This window comes from Photinus pyralis, unplaced genomic scaffold (assembly GCF_008802855.1).
Source record: "Photinus pyralis isolate 1611_PpyrPB1 unplaced genomic scaffold, Ppyr1.3 Ppyr1.4_LG2, whole genome shotgun sequence".
NCBI lineage: Eukaryota > Metazoa > Arthropoda > Insecta > Coleoptera > Lampyridae > Photinus > Photinus pyralis.
Window position 1 is genome coordinate 23,534,804 of NW_022170403.1, and position 23,507 is coordinate 23,558,310.

General features: G+C 35.5%; 3 protein-coding genes across 4 annotated transcripts in view; 1 reads left to right on the plus strand and 2 right to left on the minus strand.

Moving 5' to 3' along the window:
• The window catches only part of LOC116162977 (phosphomevalonate kinase), a 28,426-nt gene extending 21,003 nt beyond the window's left edge, over positions 1 to 7,423 (plus strand). The window contains exon 6 of the mRNA XM_031476781.1: positions 7,277 to 7,423. Coding sequence (XP_031332641.1) covers positions 7,277 to 7,344 — 68 coding nt within the window. The 3' untranslated portion in view covers positions 7,345 to 7,423. The remainder of the gene's footprint in view (positions 1 to 7,276) is intronic.
• LOC116162975 (DNA damage-regulated autophagy modulator protein 2-like) overlaps positions 5,890 to 23,507 on the minus strand; it is a 222,129-nt gene continuing 204,511 nt past the window's right edge. The window contains exons 1-5 of one of the 2 annotated variants that reach the window (XM_031476776.1): positions 11,710 to 11,844; positions 6,673 to 6,794; positions 6,397 to 6,620; positions 6,189 to 6,348; positions 5,890 to 6,134 (exon numbers count right to left, since the gene is read on the minus strand). In XM_031476776.1, coding sequence (XP_031332636.1) covers positions 5,938 to 6,134; positions 6,189 to 6,348; positions 6,397 to 6,620; positions 6,673 to 6,794; positions 11,710 to 11,789 — 783 coding nt within the window. In that variant the 5' untranslated portion in view covers positions 11,790 to 11,844 and the 3' untranslated portion in view covers positions 5,890 to 5,937. Of the gene's footprint in view, positions 6,135 to 6,188; positions 6,349 to 6,396; positions 6,621 to 6,672; positions 6,795 to 11,709; positions 11,845 to 23,507 lie in introns of those variants that run through there. The other variant, XM_031476777.1, reaches the window with a different exon arrangement.
• On the minus strand, positions 20,115 to 21,384 carry LOC116162979 (BTB/POZ domain-containing protein KCTD12-like). Its single transcript, XM_031476783.1, has one exon. It carries the CDS (start codon positions 21,171 to 21,173, stop codon positions 20,472 to 20,474), a length of 702 nt encoding a protein of 233 aa, XP_031332643.1. The 5' UTR covers positions 21,174 to 21,384; the 3' UTR covers positions 20,115 to 20,471.

Genomic DNA, 23,507 nt, shown 5'->3' on the forward strand with positions numbered 1-23,507 from the left:
TTGTATTAACACGCTTAACAAATAAATAAAATCCACCCTGTAGTGAAGAGATGCCAACATTAGCTAAGCTAATTGGAAATTCCGCAACATAATTCGTACTTACTTTAAAACAGTTAAAGTGACCTTCGCATTGAAAGTTCTCTGTACTTAGGTGCGAAAATTAGTTATGTACCATATAACAAGTAAAGAAATCCATTAAGGCATCCACATTGTATAAATTCAATGATTAAGGTTTTTACAACGCCATCTTCCGGATTCTCTTTCATGCTAGAGCGCGCAAGTTCGAACTTTGTAAGATTTTTCTTTTTCTCATGACTGCACTTGTGTTTTGTTAATCGAAACAACTATTGAACTTTGTCATATTTTGTTGGGAGACTTTTGTGTATTCCCGCCTGTAGTTCTATGCGATCATTGTTGAATTGGGCAAATTTTATTTATTGGACGTTTAATTTTCTAAGAGTCAAGTAATCAACAATTTTGAATATTTGGGGAGTATTTTTGTATTTGGGGGGATACGAAATCCAATTTTGGAGAATTTTATTTTGGTACTGATTATTTAGAATAACCATTAGTATTTCTTTTGATTTCACTGTTATTACTCGCCTCAGCTAAAAGTTCCTAACCTTCCTTTTCATGCTTGAGTAAAGCCAAAACCATACTCCCTTTTACGCGCGACAGCTACCACCCGTTTTTGTGCAATTAGAATTAAATGCAGTTTCCTGTAAATTTCCAGTGGCGTATCCTGGGCTTTAATTCTTTAATTAAATTCATAAAAGCGGAAACGATAAAATTCAAAAACTGTCAGATATGTTGTATTGCAATGTTTACAGAGTGGGAATAAGTACAGGGTGGCCGGCCGCAGGCTATATCTATGGAACCGTTAGTAGCACAGCTTGCGGAAAAATGTTTTCCCTAAAATATACCCAACAAACATGCATAAAAAAACATGCATCACAGTTCTGTAGATATTTTCCATCATTTTGATGCAGCACATATTGCGCTAGCTCATAAAGTATGAGAATGAAAACCGAAATGAACAAATTTAGTACAAAAACACATTTAATACATCTATTTAATCAATTAAGACAGAGGGCCCCTTTCTCGTATTGCTTACGCACCGTCCGACAGTGGGCATGACATGAGAAAGGAACTATATTATGTGCTTTCTCCACGGTAAAATCGAAAACCAGTAATCCACGCCAACTTTCTGTCAAGCTTCCTTCCCAAGAAAAGTCCCTGTACCCTGCACAGAACGGTTGAAGTTAAAGACTTTTCAGCAGACAGGGGGTTTCTTTTTTTCTTTCTGAAAGGTGTGTTGTCTAACTGTAGGAGTATGTTACCACGCTTAAGACGGTTCTAAACAGAAAGTCTGGAACAAATCATACGCCCATTAGAGCAATGTTAACTTAATTCTCTGAAAAGAAAAATTACCTATTTGAAATGTTGAAGAAACAAAACGTCTTTGTTGTATACATGTATTACCTGAATGTTACAATAGAACGTTTTTTTTAAATGAAACGTGAGAATAGATATGATTTTTAGCTTCCTCCCAGTACGAGTTATGTGGCTATTGTGATCAACATTTTTAGGACAATTTTCATCAAATGTTAGATCATCTCAACAACCTACATATACGTGGTTACGTGCGTTGGCAATTTTCCGAGGTAACGGCTCGACGGATTTTGTTCAAATCTTGGATGTGTAAATTAGTCATACGAAAAGGAAAAACGTATAACTATACCTACCTACCTACGCTTATAAAAGGATGTTTTAAATGAGTTGCTACTAATTAATAATACATATCTTGGCATTGTGTATACCGGGTGGTGCACGGTAAGTAGGAACATAGGGATTTAACATGGGAAATTAGTTTTACGTAATATCCTGCCCTCCTGTACATTTTACAGCAAAACTGTAGAGTTTATAGTTGTTCAGAATTAAAAGGTGCATACAAAACTGTTTTTACATGTTTTATTAAGCTTTTGGTATACCTACCCGCAAATTTAAAAATAAATTTCAAGATTTCTGTTATTAGATAGCCATGACTTTTGTTGTTTTATGAATTGCTACGAATAACAGAACTGTTGAAATTTATTTTTAAGTTTTCGGGAATACCAAAAGCTTAATAAAACATGAAAAAACAGTTTTCTATGCACCTTTTAATTCTGAACAACTTTAAACTCTACAGTTTTGCTGTAAAATGTACAGGAGGGCAGGATATTACGTAAAACTTATTTCCCATGTTAAATCCCTATGTTCCTACTTACCGTGCACCACCCGGTATATAGAATGAGGCTAGGTAAGAATTATTACATACAAAATTAATAAATACCAATAAAAAAATTGCGGTCCGCGCCCTCCAGTGAAGGGTTGTGTTAACATATGGTAACAAAATACGTTAAAAAAACTTTGAACTACAAACTTATTTTAAATTTAAAACTTGGAAGTAAATATTTGAGAAATGATGCTTGCTTTGAAACACCCAACCGACCTCTTTAAGTGGAGTTCTATATTGGAAATAGCCACTCCTGAGAGCTCTCATTTTTGTTGAATTTTATTCTGGTTTTAACGAAACTACAGCAGAAAATCCTGTTTCTTGAGGATGCGACGTAGACGACTACCTAACAAAATCTGAATAGCTTTGGATTTTATTACAGAAAATTCTTACGGAAGGATGAAATATGGGAAATATATGAAAGCAGTAGGTATTCATTTAATTTATCACTGCGCTCTTTAGGTACAAATAGATTTAACCTTTTCACTCAAATAAAATCCTAGGAGTTGAAGTATATTTTATTAAGTTTTACTTTACTAAATAATTATTTTGAATTCCCACAAAATGACAAAAATATTGTGTTTATCTTTTACCCGTTTAGGTGCGGGAAAGAATCAGAATCAACCGTGCCAACGACGGACGCTAGTTCATCAGAAATTTTTGCAATATTTTCAAGACTATTGAAGAAATTTAAATTTCTTTTCAGATTATTATTTGATACTTGATATTAGCGTTCATTAGTTTCCGATGTTCCTATCCTTTGATATCATTCTCTTCTCTATTTTTCTCCCGTGTTCCTCCCCTTTTAATTGTTATCCTCTGCCTGCGTTACTTTCTGTCCCCTCTTTCCTGCTCCTCTTGGTTACTTTTACTTATGTCTGATTCTTCCTCCACCTCCAGTATTCTTAGTACAAAAATTTGCAACTTTGCCCTCATTTAACAAATTTTCTACCTCTTAAGATAAGCGAGATCCCCATAATGGCACTTGAAAAATGGACATCCTATATACCTATCACAAATTATTTAATTTGTCCGTTTTAATATCAAAACAGGCTTCCGTAAAAAACAACGGAACTGTAATCGTTAAGTGAATATCAAGTCAATTTAATACTTACCATTCGATTGTATCGAAAACCAGTATGTAATCCTAAGATGTACGTAATCAAATGTTACATCAAGGAGTCGACGAAAATAAAAAAAGTTACCTTTGAACTTCGGGTCGCAACCTTGTGAGTTCAAAAGGGCGCGTTCAGCTTTATCTGTAACAGACACAACACAACAAACAAACAAGAGGAATGGTGAATAGCGCGGTACATAAAAGATTACGTAAGCAATTCTAACGACTGAGACTGATCCAGGTAAATCGTATACTAAACCATAATTAATACTCAATAAGAATCAATAATTCAACTAATGTTAATTAACCAAAAGCAAAATTGTAAATCCACCACGGATTATCAAAACGTGACGTTAAATTCAAGAAAAATAGTTTATGGTGCACAAAAAATAAATGTATTCAATGGGGATGTAATCTAATTGTAGATATTCATATTAAAACGTTTCAATAGAGAAAAGCCACAGACATCAAGAAGAAAGAGAAACCACTCCAAAGATATATGGTGACAGCCAAAACAATAATCCCTTACGGTAAGACACGAAGTCAGTAAAAGTAATGGCTTAGGTACCAAGAAAAATTTCATTGAGGGGAAAAGAAATACAACTGTGCGCAATACTGAATTAAAGAAGGGATAGCATTAAGTGCAGAAAGGTACAAAGCATGAACTCTAGCGACAAGACAAAGAAGTAGGTAAATGAAACTTCTAACACTCGGACAGCCTCTAATGGCAAAACAAAGAACTATCGTAATAAGAAATCTAACAGCGAAAATAGAGAACTAAGGTAATGTCTACTACAGAAATTAACTTACACCTTAAGCTAGTGGACTACAAAGAAAATACCTAGATGAATTTAAGAAGAGAGCACAAATCAAATATTTATTTATTTATTTGTTTAACCAGAAACCATACAGAATAAAAATTCCAATTACATGGCACTGGGGCTCTGAACAAATATTAGGACTTAACATCTAATTTTGTGTATTATTGAATTTAAATTGAATTTAATACTAATATATAATAATAGTTACTTAAATGGAATGTAAATTAGGTACATTAAAGGTACATGCTTTCATTGTTGACCGTTGATTGGTCCGGGTTTAACTTTTGGAGTGGCAGAAGAATGAGCGATCGAATTGCTCAGCTGAGCGGAATCTAAAGCTTTGGCGTGGTTTTCTAAAAAGCCATAAAGTTCATTATACGTAGGTAACTGTTGTAGTCATGTTCGATTGGGTACGCGTTTTTGAATCTAATTAACAATTAAATAAATAAAGTTCAATTCGTCAGCAGGAAAATTAAGCTTGCGCAATGCTTCAACGTTCTTACAAAATTTGTCTAGGGAACGAAGCTCCTTAGCCGAAGGACGTTGCATAGCGGGCGCGGTATGTAGATTTTGATAGTACCTTATGGCTAAATTGCGCTTATTAACGAGCTCCTAGCGAGTTTATAATTTTGCGGTGTCTGTCCGTCCGTTAGCACGATATCCCAAAAACGAATGGACCGATTACGATGAAATTTTGGAGATCGGAGTTTGTGAATTGGCAATGTAGGCCACAAAATAAGGAATTCCCTTATGACATCTCCGTTAGTTATGAACCGAATTGCATGAAATTCAAAATGAGCATAGCTTTAGCCATATAATACGTTAATGCCAAGCCAAGCCATGCCCAGGAGCTCGTTTGCTATATTTGTTTAATTTATTTTGATATCGTTTTACCAAAGTGCGAATTAAATGTAATGGTTTTCCCCGTAAAGACGTGAACAAATAGTGGGATTTCTCCACTTTAGATAAGCACTCATTTTCATTGACTAAGACGGGAGTAAATAAAAAACGATGGCCATTCTTTTAGTACACCTGTAAATATTGGCAATTAAATTTTGTTTAACTTAGGGCTGGTCTTCGCAATAGAATGATTTTAATTAATGTTCGGCTCGGTTGTATTTAATTACAAAAGTAATAAGCCTTTAATGGAATAATATGCGTTATCAGCCTCCTTACGAATAGCATCATGGATCGGGAATTCATCGTCGTCATTTAAACCAATAATCCGATTATGAACGGTTTGGAATTCTTTATATATTGAAACAATGCCCTCGCAATGAACGTTTTTTTGACCGATATATCTTTGGTAAGGGTTGCGCTGCTAGATAACTCCTCTTTCATGCGGTAGATCTAATTTAAACTATAAGTTTATCTGACTTTTAACGAACAGTTATTGAAAATGTATAATTATTAAATTAATTAGCGTTTCGCGTGAATCACAAACTACCAAAAATTAACTTGAATCGGCTCGAAGGACCATTAATGAGCGCATCAGTGGACTGTATAGCTTTTTTGCTGAAATAGTTGTAGATCATTTTAAAAAAACGCAGGAAAGCGGAGAAAGTGCGTTCTTCGTTATGAAGTAATTCCATTCATAGTAAAATTCGAACTCAACAGTCTAAAATACAAAGAATAGTCTTAAAAACTTCAACATTTTTGTTACAAAAAGTGAGCAATATTGAACTAGGTACATAAATTATAGGTACTATACAAACTGGTATAAATTAACAACATTCAATACAATTTCTATCAACATTCTTATTTAAGAATTTAATTTCTTGATATTCTAGAGATTTAAATTCTTTTGAAACTGTAAGTACATACAGCATTAATACTAAAACCAAAAGCCATTCAGAGAGTGTGGATGCAAGATGGATGGAATATCCTCCGTGTTCATTAGTCCACAATTTGTAATCTAGTCCTGTAAACCCAATACTTTTATTGACATACACTATAAGAAGTTAAATGTAATTACCTGTGAAGTGGTCTACCGAAATAACGGCACAGACACACATCATTATAAATAATGTGTTATAGAATATCGTTAAAAATACTCTGAAGTACATCATTTTATTTCCTACCCCATATCTTGGAAACCTGATGTAAAATCGTCTTAGCGCGAATCCAATTCGAGTCTGAAACATTATAGATTGCCCTCATGATCGTTTCGGTGCATCACTCACCTGTATAATAAAAAGCACCGCAGTTCCACCAAATGTTAGAAATGCACCACCAAAGTGCATCCAAGACGCATTGGTCTGCTGAAAATTGCCCACCAGAGTTACCCCAAAACAAATGAGGTTTCCACACCAGAACGACATTTCATTCCACGTTCTTTTTAATGCTATACTTCCAGCGGTTAAGACGAAATCCACTTGACGGTATCTGATGTACATGATTACTCCCACTAAAATCGGAGATTGCGATGATAATCTCACCATGGAAAGCAGTAAGCTTACGTAGAACCGCGCCGAAATTTACCATTTGTCCGAAGATGCAACTTTCAGGCGGACTTGATCCAGTTTCACTTATGTACGGGAGAATGGGATAGACGTGCTCATGATAGACCGATATAAGGTACCTAGGACAGTTGTACGTCTTAATTGGCGTCTTAATTAAAACGAAATCTCTCATTTATTCCAATTTGATTGAGATTGAATGTGCCTGGTTAATGCTCCTCAAACCAACGTTATTGCTCAATTGCTGTGTTGTTCAAGCTTGTTAGTGTTCAATAAACTGTCGCTTATGTTACAGAAAGCTTTTATTTGGATTAATTTTGGGTTTTCCCGAAACAGAAAGCTACTTTAATATCCCGTGTAATTTGTAAAGTGAAATTGCGATAAAGAAAATTGTCGGCAATGTCAAATAATATTTACGTTCATTTTTGTACGTTGTAATTAGAGTGGAAAAATGTACGAAAAGGATTTTCAAATTATTAAACTCAACATTTCAAGAACAAACCGCTTAAAACCGAATGTATGCTAGTGCTCGTTTAAATTTTGCAAACCCAAAATTTGTACTGACCAATCGAAATCTGCAATTTAACCTATCGTTATGTTACAGGATGTATCCATGCTGTCGGGTTCTTAAGAATGCATCAAGGAAATCATCTGATAACTTCCCCAGAGTGACGAACTAACCCCCGTAGCTGTAAGAACTCCAGTTTGCCGCATCCAGGAAGGATCACTGATAAAAGGTTAGTTTTAAAAATTCGTATGATTTTGTAAATTTAAATCGACAGATCCTTGGGTTAAAAACAATTTCTGACCTTTTACTATTAGCATTAAACTGTAAATGCGAGATCATAAAGTTGTTGAAACTTAGGTAAAATTATTGGTTTGTCGATTTGTATTTTTATCTAAGGAAATCCCTGAATTTGTTACCAGTCCTTTCAGACTTTTTAATTTTGCGGAATTCAAAATCGAGTTCCATTTAAAGTTCAGATTACCAACCACAATGCAGCCTTTGGGCGTAGGGATTAATTAAAAAAAATTATAAGCTCTCTCAATCGTTCATATGGACGAATGGGTATCAAGTGTCCCACTAAATCTTGTCCTCTCTTAGTGCTAGGGTTGAATCCAGGGTTGAATCGGAATAGGGATTAAAAAATAATCTAGGCTCTAGCGAAAGATTAACCCGAGAAAACAATCGTGTGTAAAATCCAAAATAAATAATAAATAATAATAAAATCCGATTAAGGGCAAACATATCGCATATTGCAAAATTGAATGTGCGCATGCGTAGATTGCGCAATGCCAACTCTCTTACTTATGGAGACATTTCTTTAGTAATTAAAAACAGTTCACATAGCAGTGGCCTCCTGGAAAGTACTGATCAATGCGTGGAAAATGCGCTAAAGTGACTTTCCTTATGCCGAAATTCTTTTTACTTGGTTTGTTTGGAAGCAGATTCCAAGAACGCTCTAGGAAGATTGTAAAAATGGATATGTGAACGTTTACAACAGTTCTGAAGTTTTTGGGTGGTCCAAAGATGTTATTTTGCTTCTATCCCCAAAAGTTTCCAAATTAATTCACCTTTTTTTTAAATTCCTTTGTCAACAACATTTCATAAATGATAGGATTAATGGATTTTTTAAGGGAATTTAAAAAATATTCTAATAAGATTCCAAGAGAGCATCCGATTTTTAGATGATTTCTTTGTTGTCGAACTATTCCGTCAGAATAAATTTGTGTTTGGCATAAAACTGAAGAGATATATCTTTAATTTAAATTTTTCGCGACTCTATTTTTCTAAGTGCGTTATAAGAAAACCTTGTTTTATCCGAAAAGAGTCGCACGCATTTCGCCTGGATCAATGCAAAAAAGCCTGATGTCTAAATTTTGCACATCAAAACTTTTTGACATCCTCGGAAATCCCTTAAAATCTTTGGAGGATATCCATTCTGCATTTTGTCCATTTTCAAACACGGACAGATGAATCAATTAACAAATGTGTTATGATCGTATATACTTCTCTCCAATGATATAAACAAAAAAAACGTGCTTGTGTAGATTATTCCCCACAGATATCGAGGCGCCATAAAAGATTAGTCATCGGCAATAAGAAACGAAAGCGGATGTGACACATTATTTCCGGGAAATGTGACGTGTTTGTTCTAGAATATTCGAGAGCTTTCGGAAGTGTCCGTGAACTTTCGAGAAAGATGGGCGTTTGCCACATAAGCTTCAGTCAGTTTTAATATCGATGCAAAGTGAAGTATTAAGCTCCCGACCGTGTTATAAACTATAAGTGATAAATAATAATTACTGCTATAAATTAATACATATCAAAGCTGTTATAAAGTTATTGCTATTTAATGTAAATGATCGAACCAAAAAGAAATTACCACATTCAGGGTAAAATGTCATTTCAACGTTATGTAACTTAATTTAAAACTGTGGAGTTCCAGGAGCCTTAGCGGTAAGAAATTTCAGGTGTCTGGATTTTTTGAAAATTCACTTTTTGTCTCTTATAATAGTTCTGCTTTATTTTGGATACGATCTAGGGGGAAACAAGACCATTTTTGGTGTACACCAAAAATTCAAATTCAACTTAATTCATGTTAATTCAAAAAAATTCATGTTAATTCAAGTTAATTCACGTAAATTCAAATTAATTCACGTTAATTCAACCTAATTATTACGTTAATTCAAATTTATTCACGTTATTTCAATTTAATTCATGTTAATTCAAATTAATATACGGTAATTCAAATTGAATCACGTTAATTCTCATTAATTGTCATTAATTCTAATTAATTCAGAGGGGTTGTACACCAAACATTCAAAGTTGTTTCCATCTAGAATTTTTCCAAGGCAAATTTTTTACCAGGACTAGAGTTTGCGAGTAAAATATTCCAACGGCAGATTTTTTCTGGGGACAAATTTTTTACATAAGTATACCAGGGAAAAATTTTCCAAGAGCGATTTTATTAATCTTAAATTTTCAGGACGAGAACTTTTCCATTTCAAGGGCGATTTTTTTACGTTTCTGGAGACAAGTAGTATTTTACGCGAGTATTTCAGGGCATAAACTTCCAATGCAAATTTTCCAAGACAGATTTTCCCCGACCGATTTTTTGGGGACCGAATATTCGAAAGATGATTTTTTCAACATTTTCTGTAGATGAATTTCCTTTGCTGGACGAATGTCAAGAGCAAATTTTGGAGTCTACATTTTCCGTAGGCAAATTTTTCGGAAGCGAATTTTTCCATAGCGAATTTTCCCAGAACAATTTTCCTTGGAGTTTTTGGGAGTCAAATATTGCAATAACGACTTCATTCGGTAGGCGCATTTTTTAGAAAAGAAGTTTTCCAGGAAGAACCCTCCCGAAAATTGTTGGGGGTGAAATTTTCACGCAAATATTACGAGAGGAAAATTCGTAGAGGTGAATATTCCCTGTATGAATTTAAGGGTTGAATCTTACAGGGAAGCATATTAAAAAGGGGATTTTTTATGAGAGCGATTTTTCCTAGCGACTTTTCAGGAGATTCTTTTTACAGGAATCGGCGTATTGTTGAGAAACGAATTTTCCAGGTCAAATTTTATCAGGACGGATGTTTCTGGGTCAAATATTTCAACGGAGGTTTTTTCGAGACTAAATTTTCTGGGGGCAAATTTTTCACGCAAGTATTCCAGGGAAAAATTTTCCAAGAACGATTTTTTCGTGTTTAAATTTTCAGGACAAGAATTTTTCGATAACGAATTTTCCTAGGGCGAGACGTGTTTTTTATGTCAAATATTCCAAGAGCGATTATTTCGAGGCTAAATTTCCAGAATAACATTTTGTTACCTATACAATTATTCCAGGAAAGAATTTTCCCGTGCGCATTTCCCCAGGGCGAATTTTTCAAGCCTACATTTTCCGGAAGCGAATTTTTCCATAGGTAATTTTCCCAGCAGGAATTTTTCGAGAACAAGTCTTTGAAGATTAAAACACAATAGTGATTTTTCGATGCTACATTTTCAGGATGAGAATTTGTCTATAGCGAATATCTCCAGTGAGAAACTTTTCCGGGAACAAGTATTTAGGGATGAAGTATTCCAAGGGCAATTTTTGAAGCGCAACCAAATTTTCTGAAGCAAACTGTCTGGGGATTTACAAGGGCAATTTTTTCAGCAATCGATGATTTTTTAGAAACCAGTTTTTCTTAAGGGGAAGAAGTACCATTTTTGGTGTACATCAAACACTCAAATTCAAATTAATTCACGTTAATTCATGTTAATTCACGCTAATTAAAATTAATTCACGTTAATTCAAATGAATTCACGTTAATTCAAATGAATTCACGTTAATTCAAATTAATTCACGTTAATTCAAATTAATTCAAATTAATTCAGAGGGGTGTACACCACAAATTCAAAGTTGTTTCCCCCTAGGATACCATCATCTATCTATCTGCATTTGCAAGTTGTTACTTGCCACGTTTATTTTATTAAGACGCAAAACCCTACAAAGAGCTTTTAATAAAATCGTACTTTCGGTATGTTGGCTGTTAGAATTTGAGGCATAACAAAAAGGGTTCCTTTAACTTTTTTATCAATAAATTATAGTTTTTTTGGCACTGTCAGTCAAGTTGCCTATTATTTATTTTTTTTTACTACTTTTCCGGACTTGAATGGCGTAAGTTTATAAAAAGTGTCTGAAAAGTATGAAATATTCTATGTATAGTTCGGTGATTAATGATTCTATCGGTAAATGGATTAAAAAGTTTCTTGTGCGTCAGAAACGTTTTTTCATGAAAAAGAATAGATCACCGAAATAGCAATGTACACCCAAACCCTTAAATTCTTCCAATAATGTATCTATTTATTTCTGTAAGTATAACTGCAGATATCTATGATTGCTGTTTAAACAATTAAATACCTTTGTAAATGTATTGGGACGATGTAAGCAAAACGGCATGCGTCCAAACCTTTGAAATGAACACAGAAAAAAGCCATACCACTTTTAGGTTAGCGATTTTAGCAAAAAAATGAATGAAAGTTGAACTTACGTTGTGCTGAAAGCTAAAATAAACCAACAACAGGAAAATGCAGGTAGGTATTGTAATTTGAGATAATTATTTAAAGACATTTCCGTATACCCAAACTCAAGCAAGTATTGCACATTAAACAACTAATTAAGTACATGAACTTTGAGCATTCTTTAACAAATTCGTGGTCTTTATCAATGCGAAAGAAATTCATTCAGGGTCATAAATTATCACATTTTTTCAGTTTTGATAAAAACAGCGTTACAATAAACAACCGATATTGAGTTTTTACTCTTAGATTTGGCCAGATTGCATGTTACAACATTTATTACTATTCCAATGCCTTCCTAAAGGGAAAAAATATTGTGGTCCTTTCCTCGTCCATCCGTCTGTTATCTAAATGCCATTATTAACACCTTTATTGTATAATTTATCGCTCTACATTCGTCGAGATTTCTTCCAAAAGGGCCCCGAGAATTCTCTCAAAAGATGCCTCGTGAAAACTTGGTGACGAAAAGTATTTGCTTGTAGCATTATCTCTATGATGGTGTAAATAAAATTCGGACTCCGGGCTTGGTGGGTAAAACCCGTATTTGAACTTGGAATTGCAACTGATTGGGTAAAATCGCTATTAATCCATCAACACAATCGTGGCGTAATTTCTGAATTAAGACAAATAGGGCAACTTTATGTAGAAGGCAGACTTTAGAAATACTCCATGGGTCTTTTTTGAAATTGGACAGGTTGGAAAAAGTAGTGTTCGGTGGAAAAGGTCGAAAGTTGATCAAACTGGGATGTTGTTTATGGATGGTTAATTTACATTTTCTCAAGCGTTCGATCTCAAGGATCCTGTGCAAAAAGAGGAGGGACAAAACTGCAAAATTTTGTGACCTTCCTACGGCTATTCCAGAATAACTCTTGCGTCCTACGTCAAAAGATTTTCTATACTTCTTTGTGGAGCGTTAACTGTTCTTGACTACTTAAACATGTTTTTATCTAAATTCGTTACCGAATATGGCACTTCAAAGGAACGTAGTTTTTCATAATTCTCTAAACATGCTGAATCCAGATGAGATGTTGTAATTCTGGCTCCTCGTTACAATCACAATCACCAACTTTGAACCCCATACCCTTGCGCCCGTTTTCCCTTCCTCCAACAACCCCAATTCACAAAATTGCAAACTAAGTTGCTAGTGATATTAGTTACTTTTTGGATCGACATCCCCCCCCCCCCCCATCCAATCACATGCCTTAACAACATTGTTAGCCTGACAACATAGTTAAGTATACTTTATAATACCGGTCGGTAATCTTTTTTCGTGGAAAAAATTAATGTAATTAAAAATATTCACAAGACGTTACCTCTTATAAAAAAGTGCTCATAACAGGTACTCGTACGTACTCGAGCTCACTATATTTTCTGTAGGAATTTCTTACCTGTTGGTTCTGGTTCTAAAAGTTTGCCACATCTACATTTTTTTCTGTCAAATGTACAGGAAGGCAGGATATTGCATAAAACTAATTTCGCATGTTAAATCCCTATGTTCCTACTTACCGTTCACCACCCGGTATAGCACTCATAAAGTGCCATTGTCAGTAAAGAATAAACCTATAATAAATATAGCAAACGAGCTCCTGGGTCACTAAAAATTTAATCAGTTGTTCCTTGGGTGATGATAAACATAATACCGGAAACAGAATTGGACAATGCGAAACCGTTCGCGAGTTATCCGTGGACACAGAAGGACCGACAGACGAACAGAAAGTCCAAAATCACGAACTCGCTTTTAAGAGCTCGTTAATAAACGCGAACATTAATTCCGTTACCCCAACGTCTAATTAGGCATTTGACACAGTATCCCATCAAGTCTTGCTCCGTAAACTTGTTTTAAATTGCGTAAGTAATCCGACCGTCAAATTCTTGAAATGATATTTATCTCTCCGTAAAACAAGAGTGAAATTCAATGGTGTGAATTCAGCCGAATTTTATCCCTCATCAGGCGTTCCCCAGGGAACACTTCTTGGTCCTTTTCTGTTTCTCTTACTCGTATACATAAATGATTACCGCGAGTGATAAAAAACTCGAAAGCACTACTATTTGCGGACGATCTAAAACTTTTTAATAAAGTCCAATCTACAAGTCAACCCAAAATTATCCACATTTGATCTCTTACGATACCCTACTTAAATAGTACTTTCGGCTTAAATATAACGAGGTTAGAAACCCGACGGTACATTGCCTCCACAATTTTTGTCTTCAAAATTTTACACAATTTGTTATACTCTTCCGAATTACTTCAAGAAATTAAGCTTAAGGTACCATTTGTTAAGCTAAGGCAAAATAATACTATTTTTGCAGTTAACAACACAACTTCCCCACTAATTAAGACCTTGATCACTTTAAATAAGTTGTTCTCAGTTAATGATATCGACTTTTTCACGATCCCCTAAATTCAATAATAAATCAAATTAGATCTTAAGTCGTAATATTTGTTCAGAGCCCCAGTGTCATGTAATTGGAATTTTTATTCTGTATGGTTTCTGGTTAAACAAATAAATAAATAAATAAATAATAATAAATAACACGTGAATGTGTTACATGCTCTCGATTCAATCCTATTCAGGTTATTACCAGTGACTTAATTAAAGTGTTTAGAAATTCACGGAATTGCAACCCGGGCAGTATGTTAAATATTATAAAAAAGTATGCTATGGTTTTTAGTATCGAATATTTTCTAATTTAATAAACACACAGAATTAAAAAATGTTAGCCTGGGCTTCATTCCCAATTTATTTACAATGTCCCAAACCCAAAAATCAACATTGTTACTATTGTGGTAAACCTGGTGTGACTAAATCTGACTGCCCAAAATGTTCAAAAAACTAGTTTTAAAGTTGTCGGTCTGAGGAGAGTACTCTCTCATTTTAAACTCGGAAACCACTTTCTCTGGACTTTATGGTAAATTTAAACTTGAAATTTTGCATTGGTAAGAAAAGACTGTTACATATACAATTGACGAATAGAACTGTTACTATACGAGGTGAACAAATATGTTACACAAAAATGGGCTTAGAAGGGCAAACAAACATTTTATCAAATGAATGAAGAGGGTACAAAATGTTTCGTTTGGGGGTACGTCCTCCAAAAATCTGAACGTTTGAAACGAAGAGCTTAACCTACTTAATGTCTCACATTGCAAGATTTCTCATCTTGCTGGAAGATTTCCCTCCCTGTTTTGCCATGGCAAGAGGTTGCGGTTTCTTGTCCTTGCCAATTTTTTCCTCTCATTTTTGGTTCTGTCAGTAACAGCTATGTGATGTTCCTACTTCAACAAACGGCGCTAATGATATTTACTGAAGGCAAAATGGTCTCGGAATTGCGGATTAACGTAGAGAAAGTTCGTATTATCTATATAACTCATTATTAGAAAAGACATTCTTCCTTGAATATATCTTTTGGTTGATGAATGATGTGTTCTTGATAACCGCATGAAATTGGAAATAATTTGTTATCGCATTATATCAAAAGATATTGCACGAAAGCTCTAACATTACCGTCTGTTGCCAGACCTGATTTTGGCATTTAACCCCTTCAATCCAAAATGGCGACTGAAATTGCCGCTTTTCGGTTATTTTGGGCCCCCAAGGTACGCCACTGAACATTTTGGGTATACTTTACGGGTAGAATAACATCTAGTACACACGACGATTTTGATTATAAGTAATTCGCTTTCCTGCCGTTACAGAAATAACGCCCGTTGCTACGCATAATTGGGGTTGCCATAGTGGAGTGCATTATTTGTCATTTAATGTATCTTGATTTAGAATTATTATAACTGAATAATGATCAAGTATGATATAAAACAATATTTGCGATTCTTATATTTCAAATACGTGGCAATAGGGCAATAGTAAATAAAACAATTAGAAGCTAAAGTTGATTTTTGAACGTGCCAAAAAAAATCTATTTCAGTGACAAAATGTAATTGGAAGGCAGACAAGGAAAGTCAGATTTTGACTTTTTCCACGTGAGAATGAAAATTAATTTTGATCACAATCTCATGGGTTAAAAAATTGTAGTTCACATGTCATATTTTATTAGAAACGACTTCATTCAGTACGGTGAAACAATTATTGAAAGGTATAAGTATAACTGACCGCATGTGCAGATAAGCGCATCAGGTGATTAGTCTCTACCTCTTACGTTACCGCCCCTCCATCAAAAATATAACTGATTATCAAATAATTCGATCGTGTTAACGCGAAGTGCAGTGCATCTTGTGCGGAATGGTCTCCAAAAATTCCAAATGGTTCAAAGGAGAGTGCCTAGTACCGAAAGCAAGAAAGCTAAGGGTGAATTTTGACAAGTGCAGATTAGGTACCGCGTAAAGTGCGATAAGTAATTTGGATTTTTACATTTAAACATTGGACATAAAATGCAAAATGATTTTGTAGTTACAATAGGTGAAGTGTGACTAAATATTACCTCAACACATGTCACTGCCGTTAGTTTCAAGCAATCATTTTCCAAATCAAAAATTTATACACGACAATTACAATCATCTTATCTATCCAAGTCTAACATTAGAAACACGTGTATAGTCCATTGCGTCGTCGGCGTCGGCATTTTAAACAGGTGTTTAGAAGTCTGTTGATAATTTCATTCTTAACAAAAACCGCACTTGCCTTTTTATTAATTTTAATAATAATTGTCGCAGTTTACTAATTTTGAATTAATTTGATACGAGTGAACCAAATACCTCCTTCGCAAAATGAAATGTCTTGAAATCGAAATATGCAACTCAAGATTATTGTGTCACCTCATACCTAAAAATTGTACGAAAAGGGTGACTAGCAAGTTCACTCTTTCTCTCTGTATTCATGTTAAATCCGGGTCCTTATTAGGGGCATTTAATTGGTCCAAAAATTCAGTCAATATATCAACGTATTCGCAAACTTCTTTAGAGTTGAAGAATCGAAAAGTGGACTTCCATTTTTCGCATATTCAGACCAGACAACTTTGTCTTGAACTTGTATATTACCTCTTGCATGAGTGTTTAATGGTATTTGTCTCAGCAACCATGACAAATGGAACGATTGTACGTGCGGCTATACCCAGGTTTCGAGCATGATCTGTAGAATTCCAACCCAAGGGGGTGCCTTTTTGATCCCCAATCGACGCCCCTAGGAATGTTGTAAAGCACATTAGAAATGCTGTCGAAAATTCAAATTCATTAGCCCATTGCGTAAAGACGTGGTTTGGGTAAGTGTAACATCTAAAACGACGGTTTTTTTTTAAATTTCGGGGGCTATTTATCAAACCATGCTCATTGAATTTGATACGAAAATTAACTAAAAAATACGGTAGTTGAAGCGTGTTAGTTAAGGAATTTCGGAAATGAAATCATTATGGTGGGAATAGAAGTTTTGGTGTGTTTTTTAAAGAAAATAAGTACCTTACAATTTAGAAATTACTTAAAATAATGTAGAAGGTCCAAATTTATTAGTGATTGGACCAAAAGACGTAGTTTTGGCAAGCATTACAACCCAAAACAATGTTCTTAGGGACTTTGCAAGTTTGGGATTGCGGTTTTCATGACGCAGCATTTTACAATTTACATGAAAATGAAATACACTTTCGCTTGCCAGTTATTGGATATGGTGTTAGGGGGGCTGACCTTTATGGCTTAAACGTCACAAATGCGACTGCTTAGTGACATGAAGGCATCAGTTGCATTGAAAGTGTGGTGTTGGGAGAGCCATTCAAATAATTTGGATGAGTCGTGTTCATTCCGACTCATTCAGTAATTTCCAACAAATTTCAAAAATTGGTCCAATTTTAAGTTTTTGGTACTTTTTGAATTCGGATTTCCTACAATCTTTTTTGGCATTTTGAGGTTTTTTCGCTTCCAAAAGTTGTGCCGGGAAAAAATGGGTGTGCACTCTTCAAATCCATGTTATTTGGACCCAAATGGATCATTTAAAATAATAAAATCTTTTACACCACCTTTTGCAGGTCAAAATTATCTGCATACTACACTAAATATTCTAAACAGTTTCCACTGCCAAAAGTTACGTTTTAAACAAATCAAAGAAAACTTGGTAAGTATGTTTTCATATATTTTTACTTACCCATATTGCCCTGAAATTACGCTGCCCAAACCAACCCCCGCCTCTTGGTTCCTGAGTTAACGTTTATAGGAGACGAGTCCCTACGTTCGCAGTTAAGCCCTTCAGGATGTGTAACATCCAGATTGGTAGTCACAATTCGCATATTATTGCTCTGGGCCGCGAATTTCGGAACCCCATCTTTATTCAGCGCACCGCTTCGGCGAATAGAGCCGAACACCTACAAACTCACGGGTCACGGCCTTTACCTATCTATGCCATAGTTTACGTTTTCCAATTCGATTGAGCGTGTCCTGCTGAATTAGATGGGGTTTCGGAACTCAAATGAATGTCGATGTACGTAAAGGATGGAGTTCGGGAATTCGCTTAGATGGGGTTTCGAAACTCTTTATAAAAGTTTTAACAGGCAAGTCTTTTTAAATGAAACTAATGTTCAGATATGTTTAATTGAAACTATTCTGATCTCCAATGTACTCATTTGCGTCTTAATCACACAATTTTTAGACTAAATTGCTGGATCTGCTCTCGCAATCATGTACCACACCCCAACCAAGTTCAGCACAGCACTCTGAATTGAGTTGGGAAAGGTGAAATAATGAGTTCGGATCTATTCGGTAAAGCGTTGCGCTGAATAAGGATGGGGTTCGGAAATTCGCCTCCGTGCGACCGAAATGGGGAATGAGTGTCCAGTGTAGTAAAAATACGGCAAAAAAACGACTTTTTCACTGTTTTTGGACTTTCCAGGCGCCCATATTGGTATTTAGGACCCTGGCATATGGCGCTGCGGGAGGTCCCCACATATTTAAATGTTAATTTTAACGTAGAAATAAATATTGGACGCCGATAACAGGCCAGAAAGAAAAAACGGATGAAAAATGACGAATTTTGCATTTTTGAGGTTATTAAGCGGCATTTTGCATACCAAAGTGTACTTAAACGGTGTTGTCGAGTGTACTAGGTGTTATTGTACCCGTAAAGTACCCAAAACGTTCAGCGGCGTGCCTTGGGGGCTCGAAATAACTGACAAAACGGCAATTTCGGCCGCCATCTTGGATTTGGAGGCTTAAATCAGGTCTACAACAGGGCGCATCGTTTTCAGCGGGGTTGAATTAGTCTAGAACCGCCTGTTGTCAGTTTGTAGCACAAAACGCCGTTAAAGCGGATCCACCTTGGTAAATATTTGCGTTGTGTGTTGAATTTGACACAAATTTGCTCGTGTGCGCCGAAATTTTTGTCAATGTGGACTGTGCGCCGCACGAAAACGTATACACAAATACAGTCCACATTGACAAGAATTCCAACGCACACGAGCAAATTTGTGTCAAATTCAACCTACAACGCAAATATTTACCAATGTGGATCCGCCTTTCGACATGCACTTTTCAGAAATGTTTCCCTAACTACATGGAATCTTACTCTTGCTTTATTTTTACGTTCCAATCAAGAGTGAAAAATGTGGAACACCCTTCCAGTTTTTCGGGACGACGTGACGCTTTTGATTTTTTCTAATATTAGCAGGGGATTAGACAAAATTTGTCGTCTGGATAAAATAACTAATCCAACTGAAAACCTTTGCACCTCACACATTTTTTTTTATAACCTGTTGGAACATACGCGAATAGAATCAATACAAGAAATTAGTTTCATATTTTTATTTCTTTAACTTATAATTTCAAATATGTTTAGTTTACAATATGTAAATGTCGTTTCTTCTATGATAAATTACAATAGCAGTTGATAGATATCCTATGCTAGGTACATTTTAATTAAATTCGTTTTGGTAACAGCTAATCCTTAGCACTTATAATTCTATACATTTTGTATAACACAAAGGCGTTTTGGGTACTTGTCTTCTAATACATTATCTATAGAACTACCACACAGTTTTGAATAGTTGGAGAAGCTATTGTTAATATAAAACAACAAAGTCTAATGCTTATCACGTTTTATTAGCATTTGTTACTTACACATTAATACTAATGAAAGAGTGGTTACAAAACCCTATTCAGTAGTCGCCGAAAAAGGAATGTTACTTCTGTTTAAATGCCGAAGTCTAATTTAGCTACTTCAAGGATTCTACGATGAATTATGAATCCAATAACCTAACATTTTCAAATCAAAATAAATATTTAATGGAAGTTATTAATAGAAATTGTGTGGGTTATAAGTGTAGATACGTATACCTACAGCGTTTTTTTTTTGGAAAGCGCTACTGAATATGGTTAACTAATCGTAAGCAAGCGTAAATAGTCCAAATATCACTCAATAATCAAGTCGATTGGTTTATGACGTACGTATTTAATAATTTTGTTACATTTATGTTATATACAATTTTATGCAAGTATTTGGTTCTTTTAGAAGATGGGGATGGTATAAATAGATTTTCCGAAACCGAGGCTATTGATTTGATTTAATGCTGTAGACGATTTGCCGCGAAAGCAACAAGTACTTCGACTGCCCTTTTTTCGTCGGGTGCCGATCACAATCCCCCTGTATTTATTTATACATCCCCGTTGTTACTATAAATATATGCCTCTTTAGATAAATATTTAACAATCTTTGTTTGGATAATAGTTACTTACGATAGGTCCTAATTTACGCAATTATGCAAGTATGCGATATGAAAGTAGATTCAAAAATTTGGTCGAATTTCACTATTCCCGCACAAACACAAATTCATTATAGTGATTCCAACGACTCTCTTCGGCATCGACACCGGGCTTCAATTCGGATGCACTTCCAGCTGTACCGGAACCACAACTACCCACCATTTTGAAGCCTTGCTCTAATAACATATCAAAAGCTTGTTCTAAGAAAGAATGTTTAAGGAAGAAACGGGAAGTATAACGTTCAGATTGACCGTGATCGGGGTCGCGACTTTCGTTCAAAGTTTCCCCAAAGACATCTCTACATAACGCAACCCGACCGCATACTAAAATTCTGGACAACTTTCTAAACTTAACGTCGGCTAAACCATCTTTACCAAACTGGAAGCTGCCACGATATCCAACTGTTATAATTCCGGGCGGTCGCGATCTGGATCCTTCGGCGACGGCCTCCACCAAACCTGGAAGATTATATTTCTCTGCCTCTTTTTTTAACCTTTCGCGTTCTCTGAAACACTCGGGAAGCACTAAACCACCATCTCTTAAATAATCTAGCACGTATCGGAATAGTACACCATCGCGGTCCAAAAAATATCGACCTTTTGTATCTTTCGTCGCCGGTTCGCGCGATGTAAATATCACCCCTAATTGAGAGTCCGGCTCTCTTGTAAGGGTTTGTAAAGAAGTAGTATAATAGACGCCACCGACGTTCAGGTCCACGATGTCGGGAAAAGCGGGTTCGCCCGACATGTCTTCCTGCCTGCGTGGGCCACACTGGGGGCCCCCAGACTCAGCAGAGCTTCCCCCGCCCGCGCGCCTGAGCTTTCACAGCCCTCCGGTTCATTAGTCCCTTTATTAATTTTCCTTCTACTATAAATCACATTTACACATGGTCTCGCTCATATTGCTACTAATATAAATATTTCTTCATTGCTCTTAAATAAATTACATCTGATCATCTTAGTCACGCGTGTTTTCTGATCAATACACTTTCCTAGTTTCAACGTCCCGCGCGCGCAGCTTTTCTCCCCAAAATGCACTATAAATAACCCTAACTCATTTCTGGAAACTCTGTTGCTTTTCTATGCTTCAACCCCCGTCACGTTCCGTACATTATGATTATTACGACTCAAACTGGCCCTTTTCTGTATAAGGTCAAAAGCATTAACATTATTAGATATAACCGTCGGAATGGGCGCACTGGGTACTTTGCGATATAACGAAGTTGTTTCCTACAGAAAGTTTGTCTTCGTGCCCTTAAGGTGGTTAGGAAAACGATTTGGCATGCATTTCAGATTAGAAATAAGAGATAAGGAAAGGATCAGTGCGAAGGTTTCCTAAGTGAAAACTACCCAACCACCCCATTTTGTGCGCTCTTCCAGATTCAACATTTATCGAATCATTATCGTGAGATAAATTCTATTTAATAATTGGGCTCCGCTGGATATTAAGCTTTGGCTGAGAATTTTTTTTAATAACAGCCTTAAACTGGTAGTAAAGTTAGTTTGGCAGAATAACACTTAACCCTTGCGGCCTTCTTTTTATTAAAAAGTGACTACATGCAGCTCACGTACGTATTATATGCGCGCTATGTTTACATTCCTAACTTCAAACACTGGGAAAGATAAACCTCGTTTTCTCAACATTATCCACACATCCTCAGACATTCCCTCTTTGGTAATGTTTTGCCAGATTTAATTACGCCTGCAAGCTATTTGCAACTAAAAAATGGTATCTCGGAAGTTTGTGCGTCCTACGTTTATTGTTATAGTATTGTTCCAAGGGGAACACCGTTTAATGGAGGTTTCGGTAATTTTGTCCTTCTCCAAATCATGATCTTCCCTATCATTAGCATCTTCGTGATACGTCATGCTAAATTCCTGTAGATACAGAACATACTGTGATTTAGAACGTGCGAGATCGCCTAGAGTTATCCAAAAATATTATAGAAGTTGTCATTTTTAAGTACATGCAGAATATATGCTATACAAGGTGGGCCATTAGTGTGTGGGTGGACGATTGTGGGTTTAAAATTCATTGTCGACGGAGTCCCTTGTATATTATCATATATTTTGATTCTTTGGTCAATTTTAGTGCGACTTTATGAGTCGTTTAGCCCAAATTCGTCATTTTTTCAAAAAGTAGATGTCCAGTAAAAATTGAATATCGCAGTTACCATAAAACTGAGAAGGCCGTAACTCGGGAGCATCACTAATCATGAAATGTACCAACATACGCCGTAAAGTTAAACTTTTTTTATGTTAAAAGAAATCACTTTGTCAATTTTCAAAATTTCAATCATGGACGATTTGATTTTTTTAAATGGAACTACAAAGTTTTTTTTATTGCATGAAATGTATAATTTTATTTCCTTTCTAACAGTATAAGCGTATCGGCATGTATCTTCTACCTATTTTTTTGTAATTCAACCATTTCTTAAGTTCACAGTGTTTTTCGATTTTCAAACCTGTATTGTTGTTGTGTCTTGATGATGGTCGAAGGACCACTCCGATGAATAATATGCAATTTTGATAAACTAAATTAACTATATTGAATTTTACTGACGAAACGTTGTGACATTTATTTTTATATTAAAACAAACTCTAATATGAAAACTAGATTACATTTGTGCAAATTGCACATACGCCGACCCCCTTGAAAGATCTGCTTTTAAAGAAATACAAAAACAATATGGTAGGGTAGGTAATACAAATTCTTCCAATGGAAGCTTAGAAAAACAATAATTGTTAGGTTGATTGTTCAATAGAAATTTCCGCGGAACATTCCAAACCGGCAACTGCCAAGTGGGCGCTCGGTTATGCCGGCGCTTGTCAACTGTCAAGCCGGCATATGGGCACTTGTTCAGTCGATGCGATCTGCAAATTATGTAACATACACATTTGGAATGATAACATGCATGCAGAGCTGGGCAGAATACTTTCAAAAAGTATTTGAATACTAAATAGTAAATACTTTACAATCAAAGGTATTTGAATACTAAATACTATTACGTCCAGCACAAGCGAATAGTAGATACAGATACATTGAAAAGTATTCAAATACTTTAAAAAATAAGTATTCAAA

What these genes read in the sequence shown, in the direction of transcription:
- LOC116162979 (XM_031476783.1), bottom strand. Translation starts at nt 21,173, where the DNA reads ATGTCGGGCGAACCCGCTTTTCCCGACATCGTGGACCTGAACGTCGGT.